The 23479-nt window shown below is 41.3% G+C and overlaps 1 protein-coding gene across 1 annotated transcript in view; it reads right to left on the bottom strand.

Moving 5' to 3' along the window:
- Nmd3 (60S ribosomal export protein NMD3) overlaps positions 1 to 23479 on the bottom strand; it is a 63344-nt gene that overhangs the window by 24473 nt on the left and 15392 nt on the right. Inside the window, exons 3-5 of the mRNA XM_068356932.1 lie at positions 17059 to 17199; positions 10210 to 10312; positions 7440 to 7590 (exon numbers count right to left, since the gene is read on the bottom strand). Coding sequence (XP_068213033.1) covers positions 7440 to 7590; positions 10210 to 10312; positions 17059 to 17199 — 395 coding nt within the window. The remainder of the gene's footprint in view (positions 1 to 7439; positions 7591 to 10209; positions 10313 to 17058; positions 17200 to 23479) is intronic.

Below are 23479 nucleotides of genomic sequence, written 5' to 3'. Positions count from 1 at the left end.
TAGAGCATTGGTAATAACAAAATCAACATATAATCAATATTGGTAAGATTGCTGTGGATGCAAAAACTAACCTATACACAGATGTGTAAATGCGTCTGTTTCTTCGTTATGATCAGAGATAAACGTAAACAAAACGTTGGATGTCGTTTTCTATTGTGCTTTTTGGCGTGTTTAGGAAACGCATGATATAAAATCGCCTTTATTTTGATAATTTTGGATTTTCAATCATACAACAAAAGCTAGTCTATAGAGTGATGGTTTTGCTATTCACCAGTTGTCTTAAACAATAGATATGACAAACATTAAAATTTGTCTGTATTTTGGGTCGTGTTATAACGGGAAATATGTTATTTTCCTTAGTAAAATAAATTTTTGAATATACTTACCCGATGATCATGTAGCTGCAACTCTGTTGCCCGACAGAAAAACCTAAGGTCGGGATACGCCAGCGATCGCTATACAGGTGGGGGTGTACAACAACAGCGCCATCTGTCGAGTAGGTACTCAGGTACTTCTTGTCAACAAGAACCAATTTTCTCCTCGGTCCACTGGGTCTCTATGGGGAGGAAGGGAGGGTCCTTAAATTCATGATCATCGGGTAAGTATATTCAAAAATTTATTTTACTAAGGAAAAGAACATTTTTCAATATTAATCTTACCCGATGATCATGTAGCTGATTCACACCCAGGGGGGTGGGTGGAGACCAGCAAACATGTTAACATAAGAAGCTAAGTATCCCGTATTTCATTTTAGCAGTTATTCAAAATAACAAACATAAAACAAATAAGTACCTGGTAAGGAAGTCGACTTGAACCATTACTCTGCCTTTTTAAGTACGTCTTCCTTACTGAGCCTAGCGATCCTCTTAGGATGCTGAGAGACTCCTAGGTGCTGAAGTATGAAGGGCTGCAACCCATACTAAAGGACCTCATCACAACCTCTAATCTAGGCGCTTCTCAAGAAAGAATTTGACCACCCGCCAAATCAACCAGGATGCGAAAGGCTTCTTAGCCTTCCGTACAACCCAAAAACAACAATAAAAAGCATTTCAAGAGAAAGATTAAAAAAGGTTATGGGATTATGGGAATGTAGTGGTTGAGCCCTCACCTACTACTGCACTCGCTGCTACGAATGGTCCCAGGGTGTAGCAGTTCTCGTAAAGAGACTGGACATCTTTAAGGTAAAATGATGCGAACACTGACTTGCTTCTCCAATAGGTTGCATCCATTACACTCTGCAGAGAACGGTTCTGTTTGAAGGCCACTGAAGTAGCGACAGCTCTAACTTCATGTGTCCTTACCTTCAGCAAAGCATGGTCTTCCTCATTCAGATGAGAATGGGCTTCTCTAATCAAAAGCCTGATGTAATAAGAAACTGCGTTCTTCGACATCGGCAAAGCAGGTTTCTTAATAGAACACCATAAGGCTTCTGACTGTCCTCGTAATGGTTTTGTACGTCTTAAATAGTACTTAAGAGCTCTTACTGGGCATAGTACTCTCTCTTGTTCGTTTCCAACCAAATTGGACAGGCTTGGGATCTTGAACGATTTGGGCCAAGGACGAGAAGGGAGCTCGTTCTTAGCTAAAAAACCAAGCTGTAAGGAACATGTAGCCGTTTCAGATGTAAAACCTATGTTCCTGCTGAAGGCGTGTATCTCACTGACTCTTTTAGCTGTTGCTAAGCAAACGAGGAAAAGAGTCTTCAAAGTGAGATCTTTAAAAGAGGCTGATTGAAGCGGTTCGAACCTTGCTGACATCAGGAACCTTAAAACCACGTCTAAGTTCCAACCAGGTGTGGCTAACTGACGCTCCTTTGAGGTCTCAAAAGACTTAAGGAGGTCCTGTAGATCTTTGTTGGTGGAAAGATCTAAGCCTCTGTGGCGGAAGACTGCTGCCAACATGCTTCTGTAACCTTTGATTGTAGGAGCTGATAGGGATCTTACATTCCTTAGATGTAAAAGGAAGTCAGCTATCTGCGTTACAGAGGTACTGGTTGAGGAAACTGAATTCACCTTGCACCAGCTTCGGAAGACTTCCCATTTAGACTGGTAGACCTTGAGAGTGGATGTCCTCCTTGCTCTGGCAATCGCTCTGGCTGCCTCCTTCGAAAAGCCTCTAGCTCTTGAGAGTCTTTCGATAGTCTGAAGGCAGTCAGACGAAGAGCGTGGAGGCTTGGGTGTACCTTCTTTACGTGCGGCTGACGCAGAAGGTCCACTCTTAGAGGAAGAGTCCTGGGAACGTCTACTAGCCATTGCAGTACCTCGGTGAACCATTCTCTCGCGGGCCAGAGGGGAGCAACCAACGTCAACCGTGTCCCTTCGTGAGAGGCGAACTTCTGCAGTACCTTGTTGACAATCTTGAACGGGGGGAATGCATACAGGTCTAGATGGGACCAATCCAGAAGAAAGGCATCTACGTGAACTGGTGCTGGGTCCGGAATCGGCGAGCAATAATTTGGGAGCCTCTTGGTCATCGAAGTAGCGAACAGATCTATGGTGGGCTGACCCCACAGGGCCCATAGTCTGCTGCAAACATTCTTATGAAGGGTCCACTCTGTGGGGATGACCTGACCCTTCCGGCTGAGGCGGTCTGCCATGACATTCATGTCGCCTTGAATGAACCTCGTTACGAGCGATATCTTTCGATTTCTTGACCAGGTGAGGAGGTCCCTTGCGATCTCGAACAACTTCCTCGAATGAGTCCCTCCTTGCTTGGAGATGTACGCCAAGGCTGTAGTGTTGTCGGAGTTCACCTCCACCACCTTGCCTGGAAGGAGGGACTTGAAGCTTCTCAAGGCCAGATGAACTGCCAGTAGCTCCTTGCAGTTGATGTGAAGTGCTCTTTGACCCTGATTCCACGTGCCCGAGCATTCCCGTCCGTCCAGTGTCGCACCCCAGCCCGTGTCCGATGCGTCCGAGAAGAGAAGGTGGTCGGGGGTCTGAACAGCCAGTGGTAGACCTTCCTTGAGAAGAATGCTGTTCTTCCACCAAGTCAGTGCAGACTTCATCTCTTCGGATATAGGAACTGAGACCGCTTCTAGCGTCATGTCCTTTCTCCAGTGAGCAGCTAGATGAAACTGAAGGGGACGGAGGTGGAGTCTCCCTAACGCGATGAACTGGGCCAGGGATGAAAGCGTCCCTGTTAGACTCATCCACTGTCTGACTGAACATCGGTTCCTTTTCAGCATGCTCTGGATGCATTCTTGGGCTTGACTGATTCTGGGGGCCGACGGAAAAGCCCGAAAAGCTCGACTCTGAATCTCCATACCTAGATAGACTATAGTTTGGGAAGGGACGAGTTGGGACTTTTCTATATTGACCAGGAGACCCAATTCCTTGGTCAGATCCATAGTCCATTTGAGATTCTCCAGACAGCGACGACTTGACGGAGCTCTTAAAAGCCAGTCGTCCAAATAGAGGGAGGCTCTGATGTCTGCCAAATGCAGGAATTTGGCAATATTCCTCATCAGTTTGGTAAACACTAGAGGTGCCGTGCTTAGGCCAAAGCACAGGGCTTGGAACTGGTAAACGACCTTTCCAAAGACGAACCTTAGGAAAGGTTGGGAGTCTGGATGGACGGGGACGTGAAAGTACGCGTCCTTGAGGTCTAACGAGACCATCCAGTCTTCCTTCCTGACCGATGCTAGCACCGACTTCGTCGTCTCCATGGTGAACGTCTGCTTGGTGACAAAAGCATTGAGAGCACTGACGTCCAGCACCGGTCTCCACCCTCCTGTCTTCTTGGCTACTAAGAAGAGACGGTTGTAAAAGCCCGGGGATTGATGGTCCCGGACTATGACTACCGCTCCCTTTTGTAGCAAGAGAGACACCTCTTGCTGTAAAGCTAGCCTCTTGTCCTCCTCCTTGTACCTGGGAGAGAGGTCGATGGGAGTAGTTGCTAGAGGGGGCTTGCGGGAGAATGGAATCCTGTACCCCTCTCTTAGCAACTTCACAGACTGTGCGTCTGCACCCCTGTTCTCCCAGGCCTGCCAGTAGTTCTTGAGCCTGGCTCCCACTGCTGTCTGGAGAGGTAGGCAGTCAGACTCTGCCTTTTGAGGACTTGGAACCCTTCCTCTTTTTGCCATGTTGACTGTCGGCACGGGTACTTCCTCTGCTGGAGGTTCTGCCACGAAAGGGCGGAATGAACCTAGACGCTGGTGTGTCCATCCTAGGTCTAGGCACGGGAGGTAAAGCTGTGACTTTACGTGCGGATGAAGCCACCAGGTCATGGGTATCCTTCTGGATCAACGAGTCGGCAATCCCCTTGATCAGCTCCTCCGGAAAGAGACACTTGGAAAGCGGAGCAAACATCAACTCCGACTTCTGACATTGAGTGATCCCCGCAGACAAGAAGGAGCAAAGGTGGTCTCGCTTCTTAAGAACTCCAGACACGTACGAAGCCGCAAGCTCGCCAGACCCATCCCGAATGGCTTTATCCATGCATGACATGATGAGCATGGCAGAGTCCTTATCCGAAGGGGAGGTCTTTCTGCTTAACGCTCCCAAACACCAGTCCAGGAAGTTGAAGATCTCAAAAGCACGAAAAACTCCCTTCAACAGATGGTCCATGTCCGAAAAGGTCCAGCAAATCTTGGAGCGTCTCATAGCCAGCCTGCGGGGAGAGTCAACCAGACTTGAGAACTCGCCCTGGGCAGAGGCAGGAACTCCCAAGCCGGGATCTTCTCCCGTGGCATACCAGACGCTAAATTTGGAAGCAAGCTTGGTCGGTGGAAAGATGAAGGCTGTCTTCCCAAGTTGCTTCTTGGACTGCAACCACTCTCCCAGTACTCTTAAAGCTCTCTTGGATGAGCTCGCGAGTACGAGTTTCGTAAAGGCAGGAGCTGCTGACTGCATGCCTAAAGCGAACTCAGAGGGAGGTGAGCGCGGGGTTGCAGACACAAACTGGTCCGGATACAACTCCTTAAACAGGGCCAGGACTTTCCTAAAGTCTAAGGAGGGAGGCATAGACTTGGGTTCTTCTATGTCGGAGTGCGGATCGTCCAAATGCGCAGCTTTGTCGTCATCAGAAACTCCTTCATCTGAATGCTGAGGAGAAAGCGGCAAAGGTGGAGAAGACAGCTGAACGGCTGAATCCGGCAGCACGGGTGCATGAGTAGCTGCACTGGATCCAACATCATGCCGCTGCTGGTCAGTCTGAGAGCTGGCAACAACAAAGGCGGAGTGATGGTGCATGGTGGGGACTGCCGTGGGTTGCGGAGACTGCCGCATTGCGTCAAAACACGGCAGCATGACAGCACCTTCCCACTGCTGATGCGGTAGCTCACGCATGTCAACGGAGGGTGCCGCACGTCGGCTAACGTCAACATGCGTCTGGCAGGGTCGACTGCGCATCGGTGGTGGAGCTCTCACAGGCGGAGTGTGGGAGCAGGCAGCCGCAGTATCTGCTGAGCGCACAACCGTGGCAGGTTGTAGGTTAACAGGTGCAGTGTCAACCTTCTCAGCACGATACTCCTGCATGAAGGAAGCAAGCTGAGACTGCATAGACTGCAGCATAGACCACTTAGGGTCTACCGTGGTTGGAGCGGGAACAGACGGAGTGATTGCCTGCTGCGGAACCACTCTACCTCTCTTGGGAGGTGTGCAGTCTTCGGAAGACTGCGGCGAGTCCGAACTGACCCAGTGGCTACACCTGGGCCGTTGGACTCGCTCGGAAGGGACCTTGCGCTTGAGAGGTCGTGAGACCTTGGTCCAACGTTTCTTCCTAGAAACTTCTTCCACAGACGAGGAATGAATGGGCTCACTCGTCTGTTTGTGGATGGAACGATCTCCGCAAGATACGTCCGCAACCACTGAGGGTACATCTGCACGCTGATCAAGGCCTGACAAACCCTTTGGTCCTTCGACATTGCTTCTCCCCTGGGCTTGGGAGCTTGCAAGAGGTCCCGGACTGGGAGGACGACTGGCACGAACAGATGCACCCTCATGCGTAACACTGACGCTGACACTTTTCACCGCACTTGCACTAACTACACTTCCCACTGCACTTTTCTCTTTCAACTCTTTGACATCGGCCAAGAGTTGATTGCGGTCATTAGCTAATGACTCCACTCTGTCACCAAGAGCCTGAATGGCACGCAACATGTCCGCCATCGAGGGTTGGGTACTAGTAGAAGGTTCGGGAGTCACCACTACAGGGGAAGGAATAGGTTGAGGGGCATGGGGAGAGGAAAAATCAAAAGAGCGAGACGAACTCCTCCTGATCCTATCCTTCTCTAGCCTACGTGCATACTTAAGGAATTCATTAAAATTGAATTCCGAAAGCCCAGCGCATTCCTCACATCGATCTTCCAATTGACAGGATTTACCCCTACAATTGGAACAAACGGTGTGAGGATCAATAGAGGCCTTCGGAAGACGCCTAGAACAATCCCTAGCGCTACACTGCCTGTGCTTAGGGACTTGAGAATGGTCAGACATCTTGAATTAGCCAAGGGGGAATCCAAAATCTATCAAAGTCGTCAACAAATAATCCAAAACTAATCAAAAAAGCTTGATAAGTTAATGATAATAATTCCTGTACAGCGAAAGCTAATATCTAGAGAGAATACATCACCAAAAAGCGTGAAATCAACTCCAGAAACAACAGCGTATCAAATAGGTCTTGCCGGTGGCACGACAGAGGAAAAATTGGTTCTTGTTGACAAGAAGTACCTGAGTACCTACTCGACAGATGGCGCTGTTGTTGTACACCCCCACCTGTATAGCGATCGCTGGCGTATCCCGACCTTAGGTTTTTCTGTCGGGCAACAGAGTTGCAGCTACATGATCATCGGGTAAGATTAATATTGAAAAATACAGTGTTTACACCCATCCTGGTTGTAATTTTAACCATTTTTCAAGTTATTAGAACTTTAAAGTATATTGAATGTTTGATTTATTTACAAGAACAGTTTGATATTATAAAGAAATACAGTACAGTACAAAGAAAGTAATGGAAAAGGGTTGTAAACACGTTTGAATAAGCAAGTTGCTGGTTGCCATGGCCAAATGTAATTTATTCTGTTAGTTGTGTGTTTCGAAATCTGCGATTTTCCATTTATACGAGGTCATTCATCGACCAAATTCTCCCATAATTCGGGACCCTACTGTATGTATGTATGTATCATCTCTAAGTTATAAATGGTGTACTGTTCTAGCAACAGTATAAAAAAGCATATACATAAACATAAGGCCAAAAATATTAAAGGAACTAACAGCAATAAGTGTAAAACTGCTGAGGATATTGGTTGTATAATAAGTGTACTTGAGCTGTCTCTCTCACTTATAGAAGGTACACTTGTTCCCTTTACAAGGTTAGACTTTTTATGGGTTCTCTCCACTCTCTTTACTTCTGTGACAGATGCACATTATTCTACTGACACTACAGTATATAATAATCATTAACATTCAATAAAAACATACTCTACTTCTAGTGCTTACCTGAAACTATATTTATAATTATAGACGTTAGAATGAATATCATGTGAAATAAGCTTCTTGCTTTGAGTCCAACGGCACGGCACAACAGATGTTAAAAAGTCCAGTAACTGACGAGCAGATGACTCTAAAGCAAAGTAAAAGTCTAATCCATCTGGAACAAAATGAAATGAAAGGGTCATCAAATATACAAAAAAATATTAACCTAGTCAGTTAACATTAGATGATCCATTTAACCCTTTTACCCCCAAAGGACGTACTGGTACGTTACACAAAAGCCATCCCTTTACCCCCATGGACGTACCGGTACGTCCTTGCAAAAAAATGCTATAAAATTTTTTTTTTTCATATTTTTGATAATTTTTTTTTTAGAAAATTCAGGCATTTTCCAAGAGAAGGAGACCAACCTGACCTCTCTATGACAAAAATTAAGGCTGTTAGAGCAATTTAAAAAAAATATACTGCAAAATGTGCTGGGAAAAAAATAACCCCCTGGGGGTTAAGGCTTGGAAATTTCCAAATAGCCTGGGGGTAAAAGGGTTAAAAATCTGGAATACTGAGTGGTCTCATTAAACTAGTTCACTATAAATTCATAATAAATGTTCCTTTAGGATGGTTCCAATTAGTGTATAATACATAAGAAACTATAAAAATACTAAAAAATGTTTAATACCATCCCTTCAATATCTATTCAACAGTTTTCAGAAATATATTTCATCATCTTTTTCAATCCTTAATTACCTAGGTGTAACTTTAACTCAACCTTGATGAAATTTTCAAGTATAGGAACAAACCTTTAGGGAAATGGCATTGTTACTCAGTGATCTAGTTACAGTTCTTATGATGAATATAATAATGACCTTTGCTAATACCCTATGATAATAATTATCTAAATCAATAATATTTTGTGTCATTATGCTTTGACCAATCAAAGATATCTGCTTCCCGACATTTAACCCCTTCACTCAGCTAACGTCAGTACACGTCAAAAAGTGCCTGGTAGTACACACAGTGACGTCAGGATAACGTCATCTTCATTACTATTATCCTTATATTACAATAATTTTTATAATCTACGAAAGAGTATAGCACATGGCTGTATATCACACAAGTTCACACCTGGGGAAATTTCACTAAATAATCTCCTCACCCTAATATTAGCCCCTCCCCCTCCTGTCTTCCGACAAGTTTTTGGGATTCTACCCTTTATTTTCTGAATATGTAAGAGAAATTTTAGTCTTTTTATGTTCCCATGAAATAATCACACCACTCACTTTAGCCAATAGCCACATTCCCTACCTTAGGTATTATTCAACACCCAACTTGACACCCCCAATTGGGAGATTGTCATCCTACCACCAACAAAAATACTTGCGATTCTTGTCCTTATGATTGTATAAGGTCTATTTTAGTGTATTCATAACCAACCTCACCACCAACACAAAAATACTTGCAATTCTTGTCCTTATTCATGAGTAAGGTTTATTTTATTGTTTTTCTATGCTGCCAAAGTTCATAATCACAGAAAAAGTATCCCTGCCCTCGACTATAAGTTCCACCCACGAGACGAAAACTTACCATTACCAGTAAAGGATATACAGTAGTTAACAGAAGACGAGATTTATCTTTATTTCTTCTTAATTTATTCCTTTTTTTTCAACTATCATTTCTACAATATATCATCATCTTCAGGATTTATATATTTCATATTAGTGTTGTTCGTTTTCACGAGTAAAAAGTAGCATATAGCGATTATTTCCATTTACTGCCATTCTACCATTTCTACGCAGCAGTATTCATCATGTTCTTACATGGGCAGTCTACATTATTTCCTATCTCATGTGGCACCCTAGCAGTACCAGCTGAACTCGGTTGAGTCCCTTGTCAGGCTGGAGGAACGTAGAGAGTAGAGGTCCCCTTTTTGTTTTTGTTTCATTTGTTGATGTCGCCTACTCCCCAAAATTGGGGGAAATGCCTTGGTATATGTATGTATGTATGTATGAAAACCCAAAACATTAATGATTCATTTCACAGTCACACACGAGGTGGGATCACTAAAGAACAAACATATGTGTAATGAAAAAACACACACACACACACACCGATTCATATAAATATATATATATATATATATATATATATATATATATATATATATATATATATATATATATATATTTATATATACATAAATAACACACACGCACACACACACACAATATATATATATATATATATATATATATATATATATATATATATATATATATATATATATATATATATGCATTGATTAGTTACAGAATCAGTTATTACTACCTATTCCTAGGGGAATTAGGCTCATGCTGAATGTGTTTCTTTGAGTAATTATGCATATTGAAGTATGATGTTACTGTTTTTTAAATATTTTATTCTAACTGTTCATCATTTCCCACAGCGTTTATTTATTTTCTTATTTCCTTTCCTCAATGGGATATTTTTCCCTGTTGGTGCCCTTGGGCTTGGAGCATCTTGTTTTTCCCACTAGGGTTGTAGCTTAGCTAGTAATAACAATAATACCGTAATAATAATAATAATAATGTATGTAAAAAATCTTCTGTGATCTTTACTCCTTTAAATAATATTTTACTTGCAACAAAACAGGTGATAAAAGGGGATTTCTAATCCTAGAATGTTTATGTGATGATGATTATCATGTACACATGATACTCATGGACTGCATCAACAATCATAATAATATTAAAAGTTACATTCAACATTGAAAGTTCCTTACCTGTTGCTGGCTTGATTCCCAATGTCTTCTCATGAGCTTTATGTTTCAATATCATCTGCTCCAAATAATAAAATGTTCGCTTGTGATCAGTTTTCTGCCGCACCTGTAGGATGATATTAATTAATGTCACTGAATAAATAAATAGATATATATACTCGTACATATACTGTAGGCGTCAGAGGACATGAAAGGAACAAAGAAATTGGAGTGGATTTTCTTATTAATAAAAATCTTGCAAGTAATATAGAAGAATTTTGTAGCGTCACTTATAGAACAAATAACGTAAAAGCAATAAAGACAATGCGCAGAAAGTAGGGCGGATATTGCCGACCTATGACTTTGTCTCCCTGATCCATGGGTTTTGTGGGAAGCAGTTCTAGCCGCTTTCATTATTGTTGGGTATTTGCTGACCCAAGCACACATGTACTGAATCTGTTTCCATGCCAACAGATACACCAGGGAGAGGGGACACAGAGTGAGAACCAGTCTGATGCGGTTACATCACCTGCCATTACTACCCTTAGGCGAGACAAGCCCTCAAACCCCCCAGCAATGTAGGGGAAATAAGAACGCCCAGATTATGAGTCGAAGGGAGTTAAGTTCGAGTCCTACTCGTGAGTGGGCAACCCTCACTAAACCCACCTGCCATGGTATGCCTAACTCAAGCATGGCGGACGTCCAACGATTTCTTTTAGTAATAATTCGTGGTCACATAAATGTCTTCCCGAGTGTCTGCTCTCCCCATGTGTAATTATTGTATTTTAATAATTAAAAGTTAATTCCATTGTCTGGAGCTGATAAAATCATTTGAAAGCCAGCGAGAAACTTAAAATTCTTCAGTTATGTAATCTCAAGTTTAAAGTTCTATTTCACTTGCTTTGAAGAAGATTTATGCTCCTTTTTGTTGTGAAAATGAACTTGGACAATAAATCCTCTTACGATGTAACCATCGTCTAATTCACCACCTCCTATCAATTATTATTATATAATCAACCCACGCCATGTGACAGTAGTGCTAATGATAGAATTGCAGGATTAATTATCAAACTTAATAAGTTTAAAATGAAGATCATTCAAACATATGCACAAACAACATCCCATAGAGAGGAAGAAATAGGTACTTTTTATGAAGATCAGGAGATATAGTATCTACGAATAAAACATAACACGCAAATTACATTTGTTTTGGTTGATTTCAACACTAATGTACGTCCAAAGAAGAGAGGGGAATCAGACGTAGGTAAATTTGTAGGCACATGAGCCGGGACCCAGCAAAACTCAACTTTTTTACCTGCAGTTCAAACAAATATAGAGCCCCTCAAAAATTCTAAAACTAAAGGGTTAGTTGGATTAAAAAGCAGTCAGGATACCATACATCTCGGCTGTAAAGGTAGAGGGCGTTAAAGGGAATGCCCATTCACAATTACAACAAGAACTTTAAACCCCAAATTCAACACAAGCACTTGATTTGGAGCCCTCCATAAATATAAATTTACTATGTGTTGTTCTACAAGTTTCCTCTACTGGAAGCTTCAAATGACAGTGAATTATTATTATTATTACTATTATTACTACTATTATTATTACTATTATTACTACTATTATTATTATCATTACTATTGTTATTATTACTTGATAAACTACAACCCTAGTTGGAGAAGCAGGATGCTGTAAACCCAAGGGCTCCAACATGGAAAATAGCCCAGTGAGGAAAGGAAATAAGGAAATAAACTTCAAGAAAAATTTAATGACAATAACAACATTAAAATAAATGTTTCATATATAAACTATAATAACTTCAAAATAACAAGAGCATAAAATCTTCAAATTACCAAGAGGAAGAGAAATATGATAAAATAGTGTACCCGAGTGTACACTCAAGCAAGAGATCTCTAACCCAAGACAATGGAAGACCATGGAACAGAGGCTATGGTACTACCCAAGACTAGAGAACAATGGTTTGATTTTGAAGTGTCCTTCTCCTAGAAGAGCTGCTTACCATAGCTAAAGAATCTCTTTTACCCTTACCAAGAGGAAAGTGGCCACTGAAAAATTACAGTGCAGTAGTTAACCTCCTGAGAAAAGAAGACGTGTTTGTTAATTTCAGCGTTGTGAAGAAGAATGTGTAAAGAATAAGCCAGACTATTCTGTGTACTGTACGTGTCAGCAAAAATGGAATAAGCCATAACCAGAGACATGGATCCAATGTAGTACTGTCTGGCCAGTCAAAGGATCTAATAACATTCAAGTGGTAGTATCTCAATGGGTGGCTAGTGCCTTTGCCAACATACTACCAAATAGTACACCTTTGCAACCTATACCAATATCTAATCTTAGTAGATTGGTGATGTAAGTCCAGAGGCCACTCACCTGCATCAACGAAAAGATTAGGAATGGGGGATGATATAAAAGCACCAGTAGCTAATCTGATGCCTAGTATTACGAACAGGATAGAATTGTCCAGATCTCCCTGGACAATTCTATCCTGTTCGTAATACTAGGCAGGCAGTTAATTCTAATAGCCAGGCTTTCTCCATCATGAGGCTCAATACTACCCAGTACTATAGAAGTTTTATTCCAGCTGTTACCAAGTTGTGGAATGATCTTCCTAATTGGGTAGTTGAATCAGTAGAACTTCAAAAGTTCAAAGTAGGAACAAATGCTTTTTTGTTGACCAGGCGGACATGAGTCTTTTTATAGTTTATTTATGACATACAGTATCTGTTTTTGATGTTGTTAATAGTTTATGTATGACATGTCTGTTTTGACGTTACTTTTTTTAGAATGATTTATTGTTAATTTGTTCTCTTCATTTATTTATTTCCTTATTTCCTTTCCTCACAGGGCTATTTTTCCCTGTTGGAGCCCCTGGGCTTGTAGCATCTTGCTTTTCCAACTAGGGTTGTGGCTTGGATAGTAATAATAATAATAATAATAATAATAATAATAATAATAATAATAATAATAATGATGAATGAAATCTAAAATCTTTAAATTGGTATCAGAAGCTCAAGAATATACTTCACTTCCACATAAAATTTTGGATAAAATAAGGACTTTATACAGTCTAGGGAGAGTCTCATGATCAGCTCCCCATGATGTATGGGCTAATACTTTACAAACATTTAAAAACTAAACATTCAAATTTTAGCTTTTTGAGATGCAAAACACCAAGTCAAATTTCTGTCAAATGTTAGACTTAGAAATTGCGTTTCTTCAACAGGGAATACGATAGTTTCTTATATACAGTATAGATTTAAATGTTTTAGGGGAATATAACACCGAACATACATGAGACTTCCCCCATGACTTCTTCCCTGAGGATTACATGGTATTCTGTAATTAATATATTCTCTAGGGCATGGAATAAAGACATCTGTTGACCAGGCTGACATGAGTCTTTTTATTGTTTATATAAGACATATCTGTTTTTGACATTGTTAACAGTTTATATAGGACATACCTGTTTTGACGCTGTTACTGTTTTTAGAATGATATATTGTTAATTTATTCTCATCATTTATTTATTCCCTTTCCTCACTGGGCTATTTTTTCCTGTTGGAGCCCTTGGGCTTATAGCATCTTGCTTTTCCAACTAGGGTTGTAGCTTGGCTAGTAGTAATAATAATAATAATAATCTAGCATTGTTTCTTGTAGACAGACTACTACAGGTGAGTGGTCATGAAACAGGAGCTTCAGATCTTAAAATTTAGCCTTAAGACCTTGACAATTCCACTGTATTACTAAGGTGAAAATAAAAAGTTTACTTTTTGGAAGATTCTTTAGATGAAGTCTTCCTATCAGTTATTGGAGTTGATGGGAGCCTATGATACTCTCTTTGAAAAGGTAGGTCTTGCTAAGCTAATTATTTACTTGTCGAAGAGGATGGTGAACCTTGGCACTGATCTTTGATATATTTAATTTTTTATAAGGTTCATCGTCTTTTTCAGATAGAATATTATACCTGTTTGAAAGAGGTATTTTTGTATTTCTCACTGGAGGGGAGAGGGATGGTGGTCTACCTCTTTCAATTAAAAGATGGAGAGCTATTAGGATTATGTACCTACATTATTGAGTCCCTTGTCAGGCTAGGAGGAACGTAGAGAGTAGAGGTCCCCTTTTTGTTTTTGTTTCATTTGTTGATGTCGGATACCCCCCAAAATTGGGGGAAGTGCCTTGGTATATGTATGTATTATGACAAGTGCATCCAATAGCTCTCTAGAATAGGATTCTTTCCCTAAATTTGGCAATGATACTACTAAGATGGAAACTTTCGGCTGTTCATCCGATGTATACAGTAGTACATTTAGAGGAAGGAGGTGGTACCTTTTTGACAAGAGAAACAGAATCTAAAGTATGAGGCATGGTAATAGCCTTAGATGATTTAAGAAGATTTCCATTAGCCAGTGATGTAATTCTCTCTGGATGTAGTGCATCATTACATTTTAAAGCCTTGGTGTAACTCTTGGTTTTGCTTAGAAGTCTCCTAGCATATCCGACATTGACATACTCTGCATCTGACTTCTGGACATCTGCTTCTTCTATTTCATACAGGGAACAGTTCATATTAGTTGCTTTATGATTCTGGCTACATTTAGTGCAATTTGCAATAGTAGTGCAGGGTACATGGTCAGGATGAGATCAATTGTTGCAGATCTTTTCACTTTTGCATACTCTGGATGGATGGCCAAATTTAAAGCAATTGTAGCATTGTAAAGACTTTTGTTTATAAAGGCAGACTGAAATTCTCTCATTTTCGATGTATACAAGAGATGGTACACCATGATTTTCAGATGTTATATTAATCACACTAGGTTTGGGAATCTTATGAACCTTCCAAACTTCTTTAGGACACATACCTACGATTTCCTCCTTGCTAAACTCATACAGGTTGTTGTTGAAAATAACCCCTCTTCCAGAACTAATATTTAAATGTGGCTTGATATCCATTAGATTTTCTTCCCTTTTCACATTATTTAGCATGAAAGATTGAATGTTACATTTGGCATGAATCAAGTTAGATTCCTTGCCAAATCTAGAAACATCTCAACATTCTACAGTACCTATTTTCTTTTGTATTAGTTTACTAAACTTAAATATAAGGGGATATTTATCAAGGCTTACAGCAGTATTACACAATGCTCCGGTAGTCTATATTTGAAATTTCACAGATTGCTTTTAAGGCCTCATCATGATTATTAAAGCAGATCCATGCTTCCCCTTATCCATCTTCCTCCCTGAAAATCATCCTTATTTCAGTGACCTTACCATCTTTAAAAGTCATCCATAATGCTTCATAATGACAGCTTATTGGCAAGTCGCATATATGAATTTCTGAACATTGGTGTGGTCCTTTTTTGTCCTTGAGTCCACAAAAGTTTTTTCTCTAATAGAATCGCCAGAGGTCGTCAGCCGTGACAGGGGGTGGGGGGGTTTCCAGCATATCCAATCAATGGGGCATCACTTTTCAAGAGGGTAGAGTTTTTTTTTTTGGTTGGTTTACTTGTTTGAGAATATTAAGGAAGTACACGTATACGTTGAAAATGAAATTAGCATTCTCTCGACCATCAGCACAATGAGAGTATACTTCCCAGATGGTCCACTCCATACCCTATCCGTGAGATAGCACCAAAACAGATATAGAGGCACAGGTGTAAACTAAACTCGCCTGTTAGAACCGAGACCAAGACAATATGGAGTCATCCTCCCCATATCTAATAGGCTTCTGGCCACAAGCCGAGAGTCCTACCTCAAGGATTGGATCCCCTGGATTCCAATGACCCAACCCTTGTGAACAGTTCCATTAAAAATAGCCGAGATCATCCAATACTCTCACATATAGCTTTGAATGCAAATATCTCCTAACCGTGAATGATCCCTTCTCCCGTTCATCAAGGCAGGCAGTAATAGTGAATGTGGAAATATCCACACCATTTAAGAAACTAAATATAAAAATAAATAAACATATCAACAAAGTATATATAAAGAAAAGGGATTTATTACTCCTGGTGTTAAGAGAGCAAGATGAAAGATTTCAAAATTAGGAGGAGATCGCAGTAATATTGAGAAGCAGAAAGAGATGAAAGATAAATCTTAGATTTTAACTGGGGGAGCAAATTACCCTAGTTTCAAGAGCACTCATGCCCAACATAAAGCTTCAACGTGGAAACAATATTCCCTGTTGAAGCACAATGACTTCATCAAGGCATTCCCTCATGAAGAGGGGTTATGGAGAAAAAGAAATATAAGCATCAGGGGAGGTTCATAGAAATAAATTATATTCTTCACATTTTACCATCAGAATTCAGATAACAGAAAAGTTGAAATGAAGGAAATATGAATATACAGTAAAAAGGCTGAGATTCTGACACAAAGAAAAATAAAATTGAAGCCAGATTTCCAAAACATGAAATGAGCACACACACACAGGACAATATGTCCTTTTTGGTCTTTAATAAAGCAATCTTACAGTTAACAATGCAAGTATAGTACCTGCAAGAACAAATAATTCTTGGCTATCTAGTCCTTCATCACTATGACACATTTCTCATTATTAACAATATATATTTTCATGTCCGCATGTTTGGTCTTTTCTGAAATAATGCTAACTAATATAATATAATGGTAAGGGGTCATTCAATTATCGTCTAAAATATTTTACGTTTAATTGAATTATCTATACAGTATAACACACACAATATTTATGTCTACCATGTCATAAGTAGCAGACATTGTTGAACTGCAGGTTATATTGAGCAGTGTTCTTAAATAAAGGATGTTTGATCTATGAAAATTTTCTTGAGCTCACAAATTTGACCTCTACTATAAAACGCAGTTTCAATGTCTTACCTGTACCAAAGCTCGCCAAAAATCTTTGGCTTCCACCCTGTGACAATCATCACACATCTGATGTACAACAATAAATTCAACAATAAAGTCTTGTTGTAGAACAGCTCCAGCCTGGATTTCTTTTTGGACACACAATTTAGCCTGAAATTTATATTGTATTACAAAACATAAAAAATAAATCTTAAAAATAAAGCAAATATACTATTATCCTTACAAGGCAAGTAGCAATTCCAGTTTGAAAAGAAGACTACTAGAAGTTCAAGGTCTAATAAAGAATGGACCACAAAAAATTTTGAAATAATTTGTATTTCTCCTAACTATACAAACTTTGAGGTCTTTACAGTGGAGATTATTTCAGCAACAGCTGAAATTAGCCAAAAGACTTTTTGACAAGGTGTAGCTACCCACCGCTAGTTAGTGTGTGTGTGTGGGGGGGGGGGGGGGTTATTGGAGAAACATTAATAATCTGATCATGAAAAGAGATGACAATCAGTTAAGACTCCTAGGTTTCTGGCCACATTTTTTACTACCACAGTGGTTCAAAGCATTTGTAGAGTTGTGGTCGCCAATCTTCTTAGGTCATTCCTCTTCCCTATAAGTAAACATTCTGATTTGTCTTCATTCAGTTTCAGTTGTTTAGCTTCCACCCAGCTTTTAACATCTCATTATTTCATCTAGCTTTCCTTCAGTGTCTCCCACATTACACAGGGACATATAGAACTGAGTATCATCTGCAAACAATTTAAAATCAACTCCGTGTCTTCTCAGCAGATGTGAGAGTTCAATAGTATAAATACAAAATAAAACTGGACCCAATACACTTCCTTGAGGAACTCCTCTTGTCATGGGTTTAGTAAATGAGAATGACTTTCCAATCTGCACTCCGTAAGCTATATTTTCAAGATAACTCTTTAAGTAAATCAATGCATTTCCATCTATGCAAATTGTTTTACAATCCTCAAGCAGGAGGTTATGTACCACAGTACCAAAGGCAGCACTCAGATCTAACACGATAAGAATACCACATTTCCCTTCATCGATTAATAAGAGCAATTTATTCACCACTGAACACAGAGTGGTCTCTGTCGAATGCAGCCACTTTTAGGCAGACTGATTATCTGGAAGGGCTTCAACCGTCTGCAAAAGTTCAGGCAACTGATCCAAGATTACATTTTCCATAATCTTGGATAGAAATGTTAAGTTAGACACTGGTCTATAAGAACTTAAGCATTGGGATTCTAAGTTGCCCTTAACCATGGGCTTCACAACTGCTAGCTTTTCGGTATCTGGAAAGACTTTTATTCTCAATACTGACATTAACACAATCCAGAAACACTTGTAAGATTCCACTGAAGTTGTTGCTATTGACAAAGTCAGAAATTGGCATAGGATCGTCACAATATGTTAACTTCATTCTACTGATGATAGACTTTATCTCACCCAAATCTACTTTCTTAAAGCTTAGTCATTTTTCTTCCGAAGGTCTCATAAATGGAATAAATCTAGTGGAGCCAACATGTTGAAAAGTTCAACTATATTTTGAATTTTATGGTCAAATTGAGTTAGAAATTTGTTAGTAAGTTCTTCATCAGAAAACCCCTCTTTAGTTTTCATTTTATTTTCCATCAGATTATCTAACATTTTATATAATTTATTTATATTCGATCCTGCTTCTTCAGTCTTCTGTCTATAGTATTCACGTTTCCTACAAATTATGAGTATTTTTCACTATTTCTCACAATCCAATATTGTATTCTCTTTTAGGTGCATCTGTGCGCAACCTGCGCCATAACCTTTCTTTCTTTTTTTCTTTCTTGGCTCTTAATATTTTGGACTGAACTTTTCCCAACATTTAAGCCCCAAGAATGAAATAGCACAAACATATCTATGTACATGGGCACATTAGCAAACAGAAGCTCTGTGTTGGTCTATTATGTGCTATGATGGGGGTAATCATTTGATGAAAGATGCAATCAAGAAACCATTGGGACAAGGCCAGATATGAGAGTGAGAGTTTCATAGGTTTAGTACGAAGAACAGATAGTGCAGTCGATTCAGTGAAGTCAATCACTGCACTAAGACAAATTTCTTGAACTCTGATCCCTGCTGAGTGCATGGTGATGAAAAAAAAATTAATAAATAAAATTTAGAGCATCTGAAATATGTTATTTTCATTAGTAAAATAAATTTTTGAATATACTTACCCGATAATCATGTAGCTGTCAACTCTGTTGCCCGACAGAATTCTATGGAGGGATACGCCAGCTATCACAATACTAGAAGGGGGTGTTCTTACCAGCGCCACCTGTGGCCAGGTACTCAAGTACTTCTTGTTGACACCTCCTCAATTATTCCTCGGTCCCACTGGTTCTCTATGGGGAGGAAGGGAGGGTCAATTAAATCATGATTATCGGGTAAGTATATTCAAAAATTTATTTTACTAATGAAAATAACATTTTTCAATATTAAACTTACCCGATAATCATGTAGCTGATTCACACCCAGGGGGGTGGGTGAAAACCAGTGTACAAGATTAAAGGATAGCTAAGTATCCCATATTTCATATAACAGTTATCTCAAATAACAATGAAATAATAAGTACCTGGTAAGGAAGTCGAATTGAACCGTTACTCTGTCTCTTTTTTAAGTTCGTCTTCCTTACTGAGCGCAGCGTTCCTCTTGGAGGCTGAATCAACCCAAAGGTGCTAAAGTATACAGGGCTGCAACCCATACTAAAGGACCTCATCACAACCTTTAACCTCGGCGTTTCTCAAGAAAGAATTGACCACCCGCCAAATCAACAAGGATGTGGAAGGCTTCTTAGCCGACCGAACAACCCATAAAAAGTATTCAAGAGAAAGGTTAAAAAGTTATGGAATTATGGGAATGTAGTGGCTGAGCCCTCGCCTACTACTGCATTCGTTGCTACGAATGGACCCAGGGTGTAGCAGTACTCGTAAAGAGACTGGACATCTTTGAGATAGAATGATGCGAACACTGACTTGCTTCTCCAATAGGTTGCATCCATAACACTCTGCAGAGAACGGTTCTGTTTGAAGGCCACTGAAGTAGCCACAGCTCTCACTTCATGTGTCCTTACCTTCAGCAAAGCAAGGTCTTCTTCCTTCAGATGAGAATTTGCTTCTCTAATCAGAAGTCTGATGTAGTAAGAAACTGAGTTCTTAGACATTGGTAGAGAAGGCTTCTTGATAGCACACCATAAGGCTTCTGATTGTCCTCGTAATGGTTTTGACCTTCTTAGATAGTACTTAAGAGCTCTAACAGGGCAAAGTACTCTCTCTAGTTCGTTCCCCACCATGTTGGACAGGCTTGGGATCTCGAACGACTTAGGGCAAGGACGGGAAGGAAGCTCGTTTTAGCCAAAAAAACCGAGCCGCAAGGAACATGTAGCCGTTTCAGATGTGAAACCTATGTTCCTGCTGAAGGCGTGGATCTCACTTACTCTTTTACCTGTTGCTAAGCACACGAGGAAAAGAGTTTCTAATGTGAGGTCCTTAAAAGAGGCTGATTGGAACGGTTCAAATCCTTATGACATTAGGAACCTTAGGACCACGTCTAGATTCCAGCCTGGAGTGGACAACCGACGTTCCTTTGAGGTCTCAAAAGACCTAAGGAGGTCCTGTAGATCTTTGTAGGAGGAAAGATCCAAGCCTCTGTGGCGGAAAACCGCTGCCAACATAATTCTGTAACCCTTGATCGTAGGAGCTGATAGGGATTTTACGTTCCTTAGATGTAACAGGAAGTCAGCAATCTGGGTTACAGTGGTACTGGTTGAGGAAAACTACATTGGCCTTGCACCAGCTTCGGAAGACTTCCCATTAAGACTGATAGACTCTGAGAGTGGATGTCGTCCTTGCTCTGGCAATCGTTCTGGCTGCCTCCTTCGAAAAGCCTCTAGTTCTTGAGAGACTTTCGATAGTCTGAAGGCAGTCAGACGAAGAGCGTGGAGGTTTGGGTGTACCTTCTTTACGTGAGGTTGACGCAGAAGGTCCACTCTAGGAGGAAGAGTCCTGGGAACGTCGACCAGCCATTGCAGTACCTCCGTGAACCCTTCTCTCGCGGGTCAGAGGGGAGCAACCAACGTCAACCGTGTCCCTTTGTGAGAGGCGAACTTCTGAAGTACCCTGTTGACAATCTTGAACGGCGGGAATGCATACAGGTTGAGATGGGACCAATCCAGCAGAAAGGCATCCACGCGAACTGCTGCTGGGTCTGGAATCGGAGAACAATACAAGAGGAGCTTCTTGGTCATCGAGGTAGCGAATAGAACTATGGTTGGCAGACCCCACAGGGCCCAAAGTCTGCTGCAAACATTCTTGTGAAGGGTCCACTCTGTGGGGAAGACCTGACCCTTACGGCTGAGGCGACCTGCCATGACATTCATATCGCCCTGAATGAGCCTCGTTACCAGCGTGAGCTTTCGATCTTTGACCAAATGAGGAGGTCCCTTGCGATCTTGAACAACTTCCTCGAATGAGTCCCTCTCTGCTTGGAGATGTAAGCCAAGGCTGTGGTGTAGTCGGAGTTCACCTCCACCACCTTGTTAAGCTGGAGGGACTTGAAGTTTATCAAGGCCAGATGAACTGCCAACAACTCCTTGCAATAGATGTGAAGTGTCCTTTGCTCCTGATTCCATGTTCCCGAGCATTCCTGTCCGTCCAGTGTCGCACCCCAGCCCGTGTCCGATGCGTCCGAGAAGAGACGGTGGTCGGGGGTCTGAACAGCCAAAGGTAGACCTTCCTTGAGAAGAATGCTGTTCTTCCACCACGTTAGAGTAGACCTCATCTCTTCGGAAACAGGAACTGAGCCCGTCTCTAGCGTCATGTCCTTTATCCAGTGAGCAGCTAGATGATACTGAAGGGGGCGGAGGTGGAGTCTCCCTAACTCGATGAACAGGGCCAGCGATGAAAGTGTCCCTGTTAGACTCATCCCCTGCCTGACTAAGCATCGGTTCCTTCTCAGCATGCTCTGGATGCATTCTAGGGCTTGGAAGATCCTTGGGGCCGACGGACAAGTCCGAAAAGCTCGACTCTGAAGATCCATACCCAAGGAAACAATGGTCTGGGATGGAACGAGCTGAGACTCCTCAAAATTGACCAGGAGGCCCAGTTCCTTGGTCAGATCCATAGTCCATTTGAAAATCTCCAGACAGCGACGACTTGTGGGAGCTCTTAAAAGCCAGTCGTCTGACGGAGCCGGACACAAGATCATGATACTGCTGCACAGTCTGTAAACTGACAATCATGGGCAAGCGAGGAAGTACAGTGACAACCCGAATCTGTCTAGACTATCTGGGTCGTACAGACAACTCCTTAACGGGTTGCTGAGGTTGCCGCACTGCGTCACAACAAGTCCCTTCTGTTGGTTGTTGAACGTCTTCCCCGTGACACATTGACTCCGTAAACAAAAAATCCTCTAACAAGGACTAAGCTTGGACTGCATGTCATGCAACACAGCTCAAGGTCTATGGGAGCAGGTGTGGTAACAGACGGGATTAGCGGCTGAAGTGGAACCATTACCTTCCCTGTAAGCATGTTATGCTTAAATAAAAGTCCATAAGAGGTTATGCAGCTAAAGGCTCCCTCCAAATGACAGAGTCCTCAAGGGAATATCAGAAGGAGGGAGAAAAGAACTTTCTCATCTACAGGGACCTTATCCTAGAAAAGCTAAGTTCTCTGAGTGAGGGTTCACTGGTGCAAAAGCAGCAGACTAGAAGGCAACGTTATGAAACTGCTTGACAGTCTAGTGAGTTGGCAACAACCCAAGATATGTTGAGAAGCATGCGGTAAGGTATGCAGAGCATGATGAATGCAGAGTATGCTGTATGCAGAGCATGCTGTGAATGCAGAGCATGCTGTATGCAGAGCATGTTGTATGCAGAGCATGTTGTATGCAGAGCATGCTGAATGCAGAGCATGTGTAGTAAGCAGAGCCTGCTGTAAGCAAAGCCTGCTGTAAGGAAAGTAGAGCGTGTGCATGGCGTTTAACATTTCTCAGAAATTCCATGACCAGTGCTAGAGTGCTTTATGCATGCTTGCATGGGGTTTAAAAATCAACATAATGTTTACCTTACATTCATAACTCATGATTCATATTTTTGCCATGGTTTGAAAATGGAGGTAAGGTATGCTGAACAGCAGAGTCAGAACGAGCTGGAACAACAACAGTGGAAGGTGCAGAAAGTTCCTGTTCCTGTGGTATGAGTGGAGCGTGAAGAGACCGAGGTTGCGCAGAACAAGGTAAAGTTCCCGCAAGCAGAGGTGTCTGAGGCGCAGGATCAGGGTGCACGGGTTGAGCTCGGTGCAGCAGCTGAGGAGACTGACTCACAGGTGGAAGAGGTTGTACCTCCACCGAGAGTTGCACCACCGGTGGAGCAGCCAGGGGAGGAGGAGGAAGAGTG

Source organism: Palaemon carinicauda, chromosome 33, assembly GCF_036898095.1.
Source record: "Palaemon carinicauda isolate YSFRI2023 chromosome 33, ASM3689809v2, whole genome shotgun sequence".
NCBI classification, from domain to species: domain Eukaryota; kingdom Metazoa; phylum Arthropoda; class Malacostraca; order Decapoda; family Palaemonidae; genus Palaemon; species Palaemon carinicauda.
Note: the sequence above shows the minus strand (reverse complement) of the source record. Positions and strands in the feature narration are given on the sequence as shown.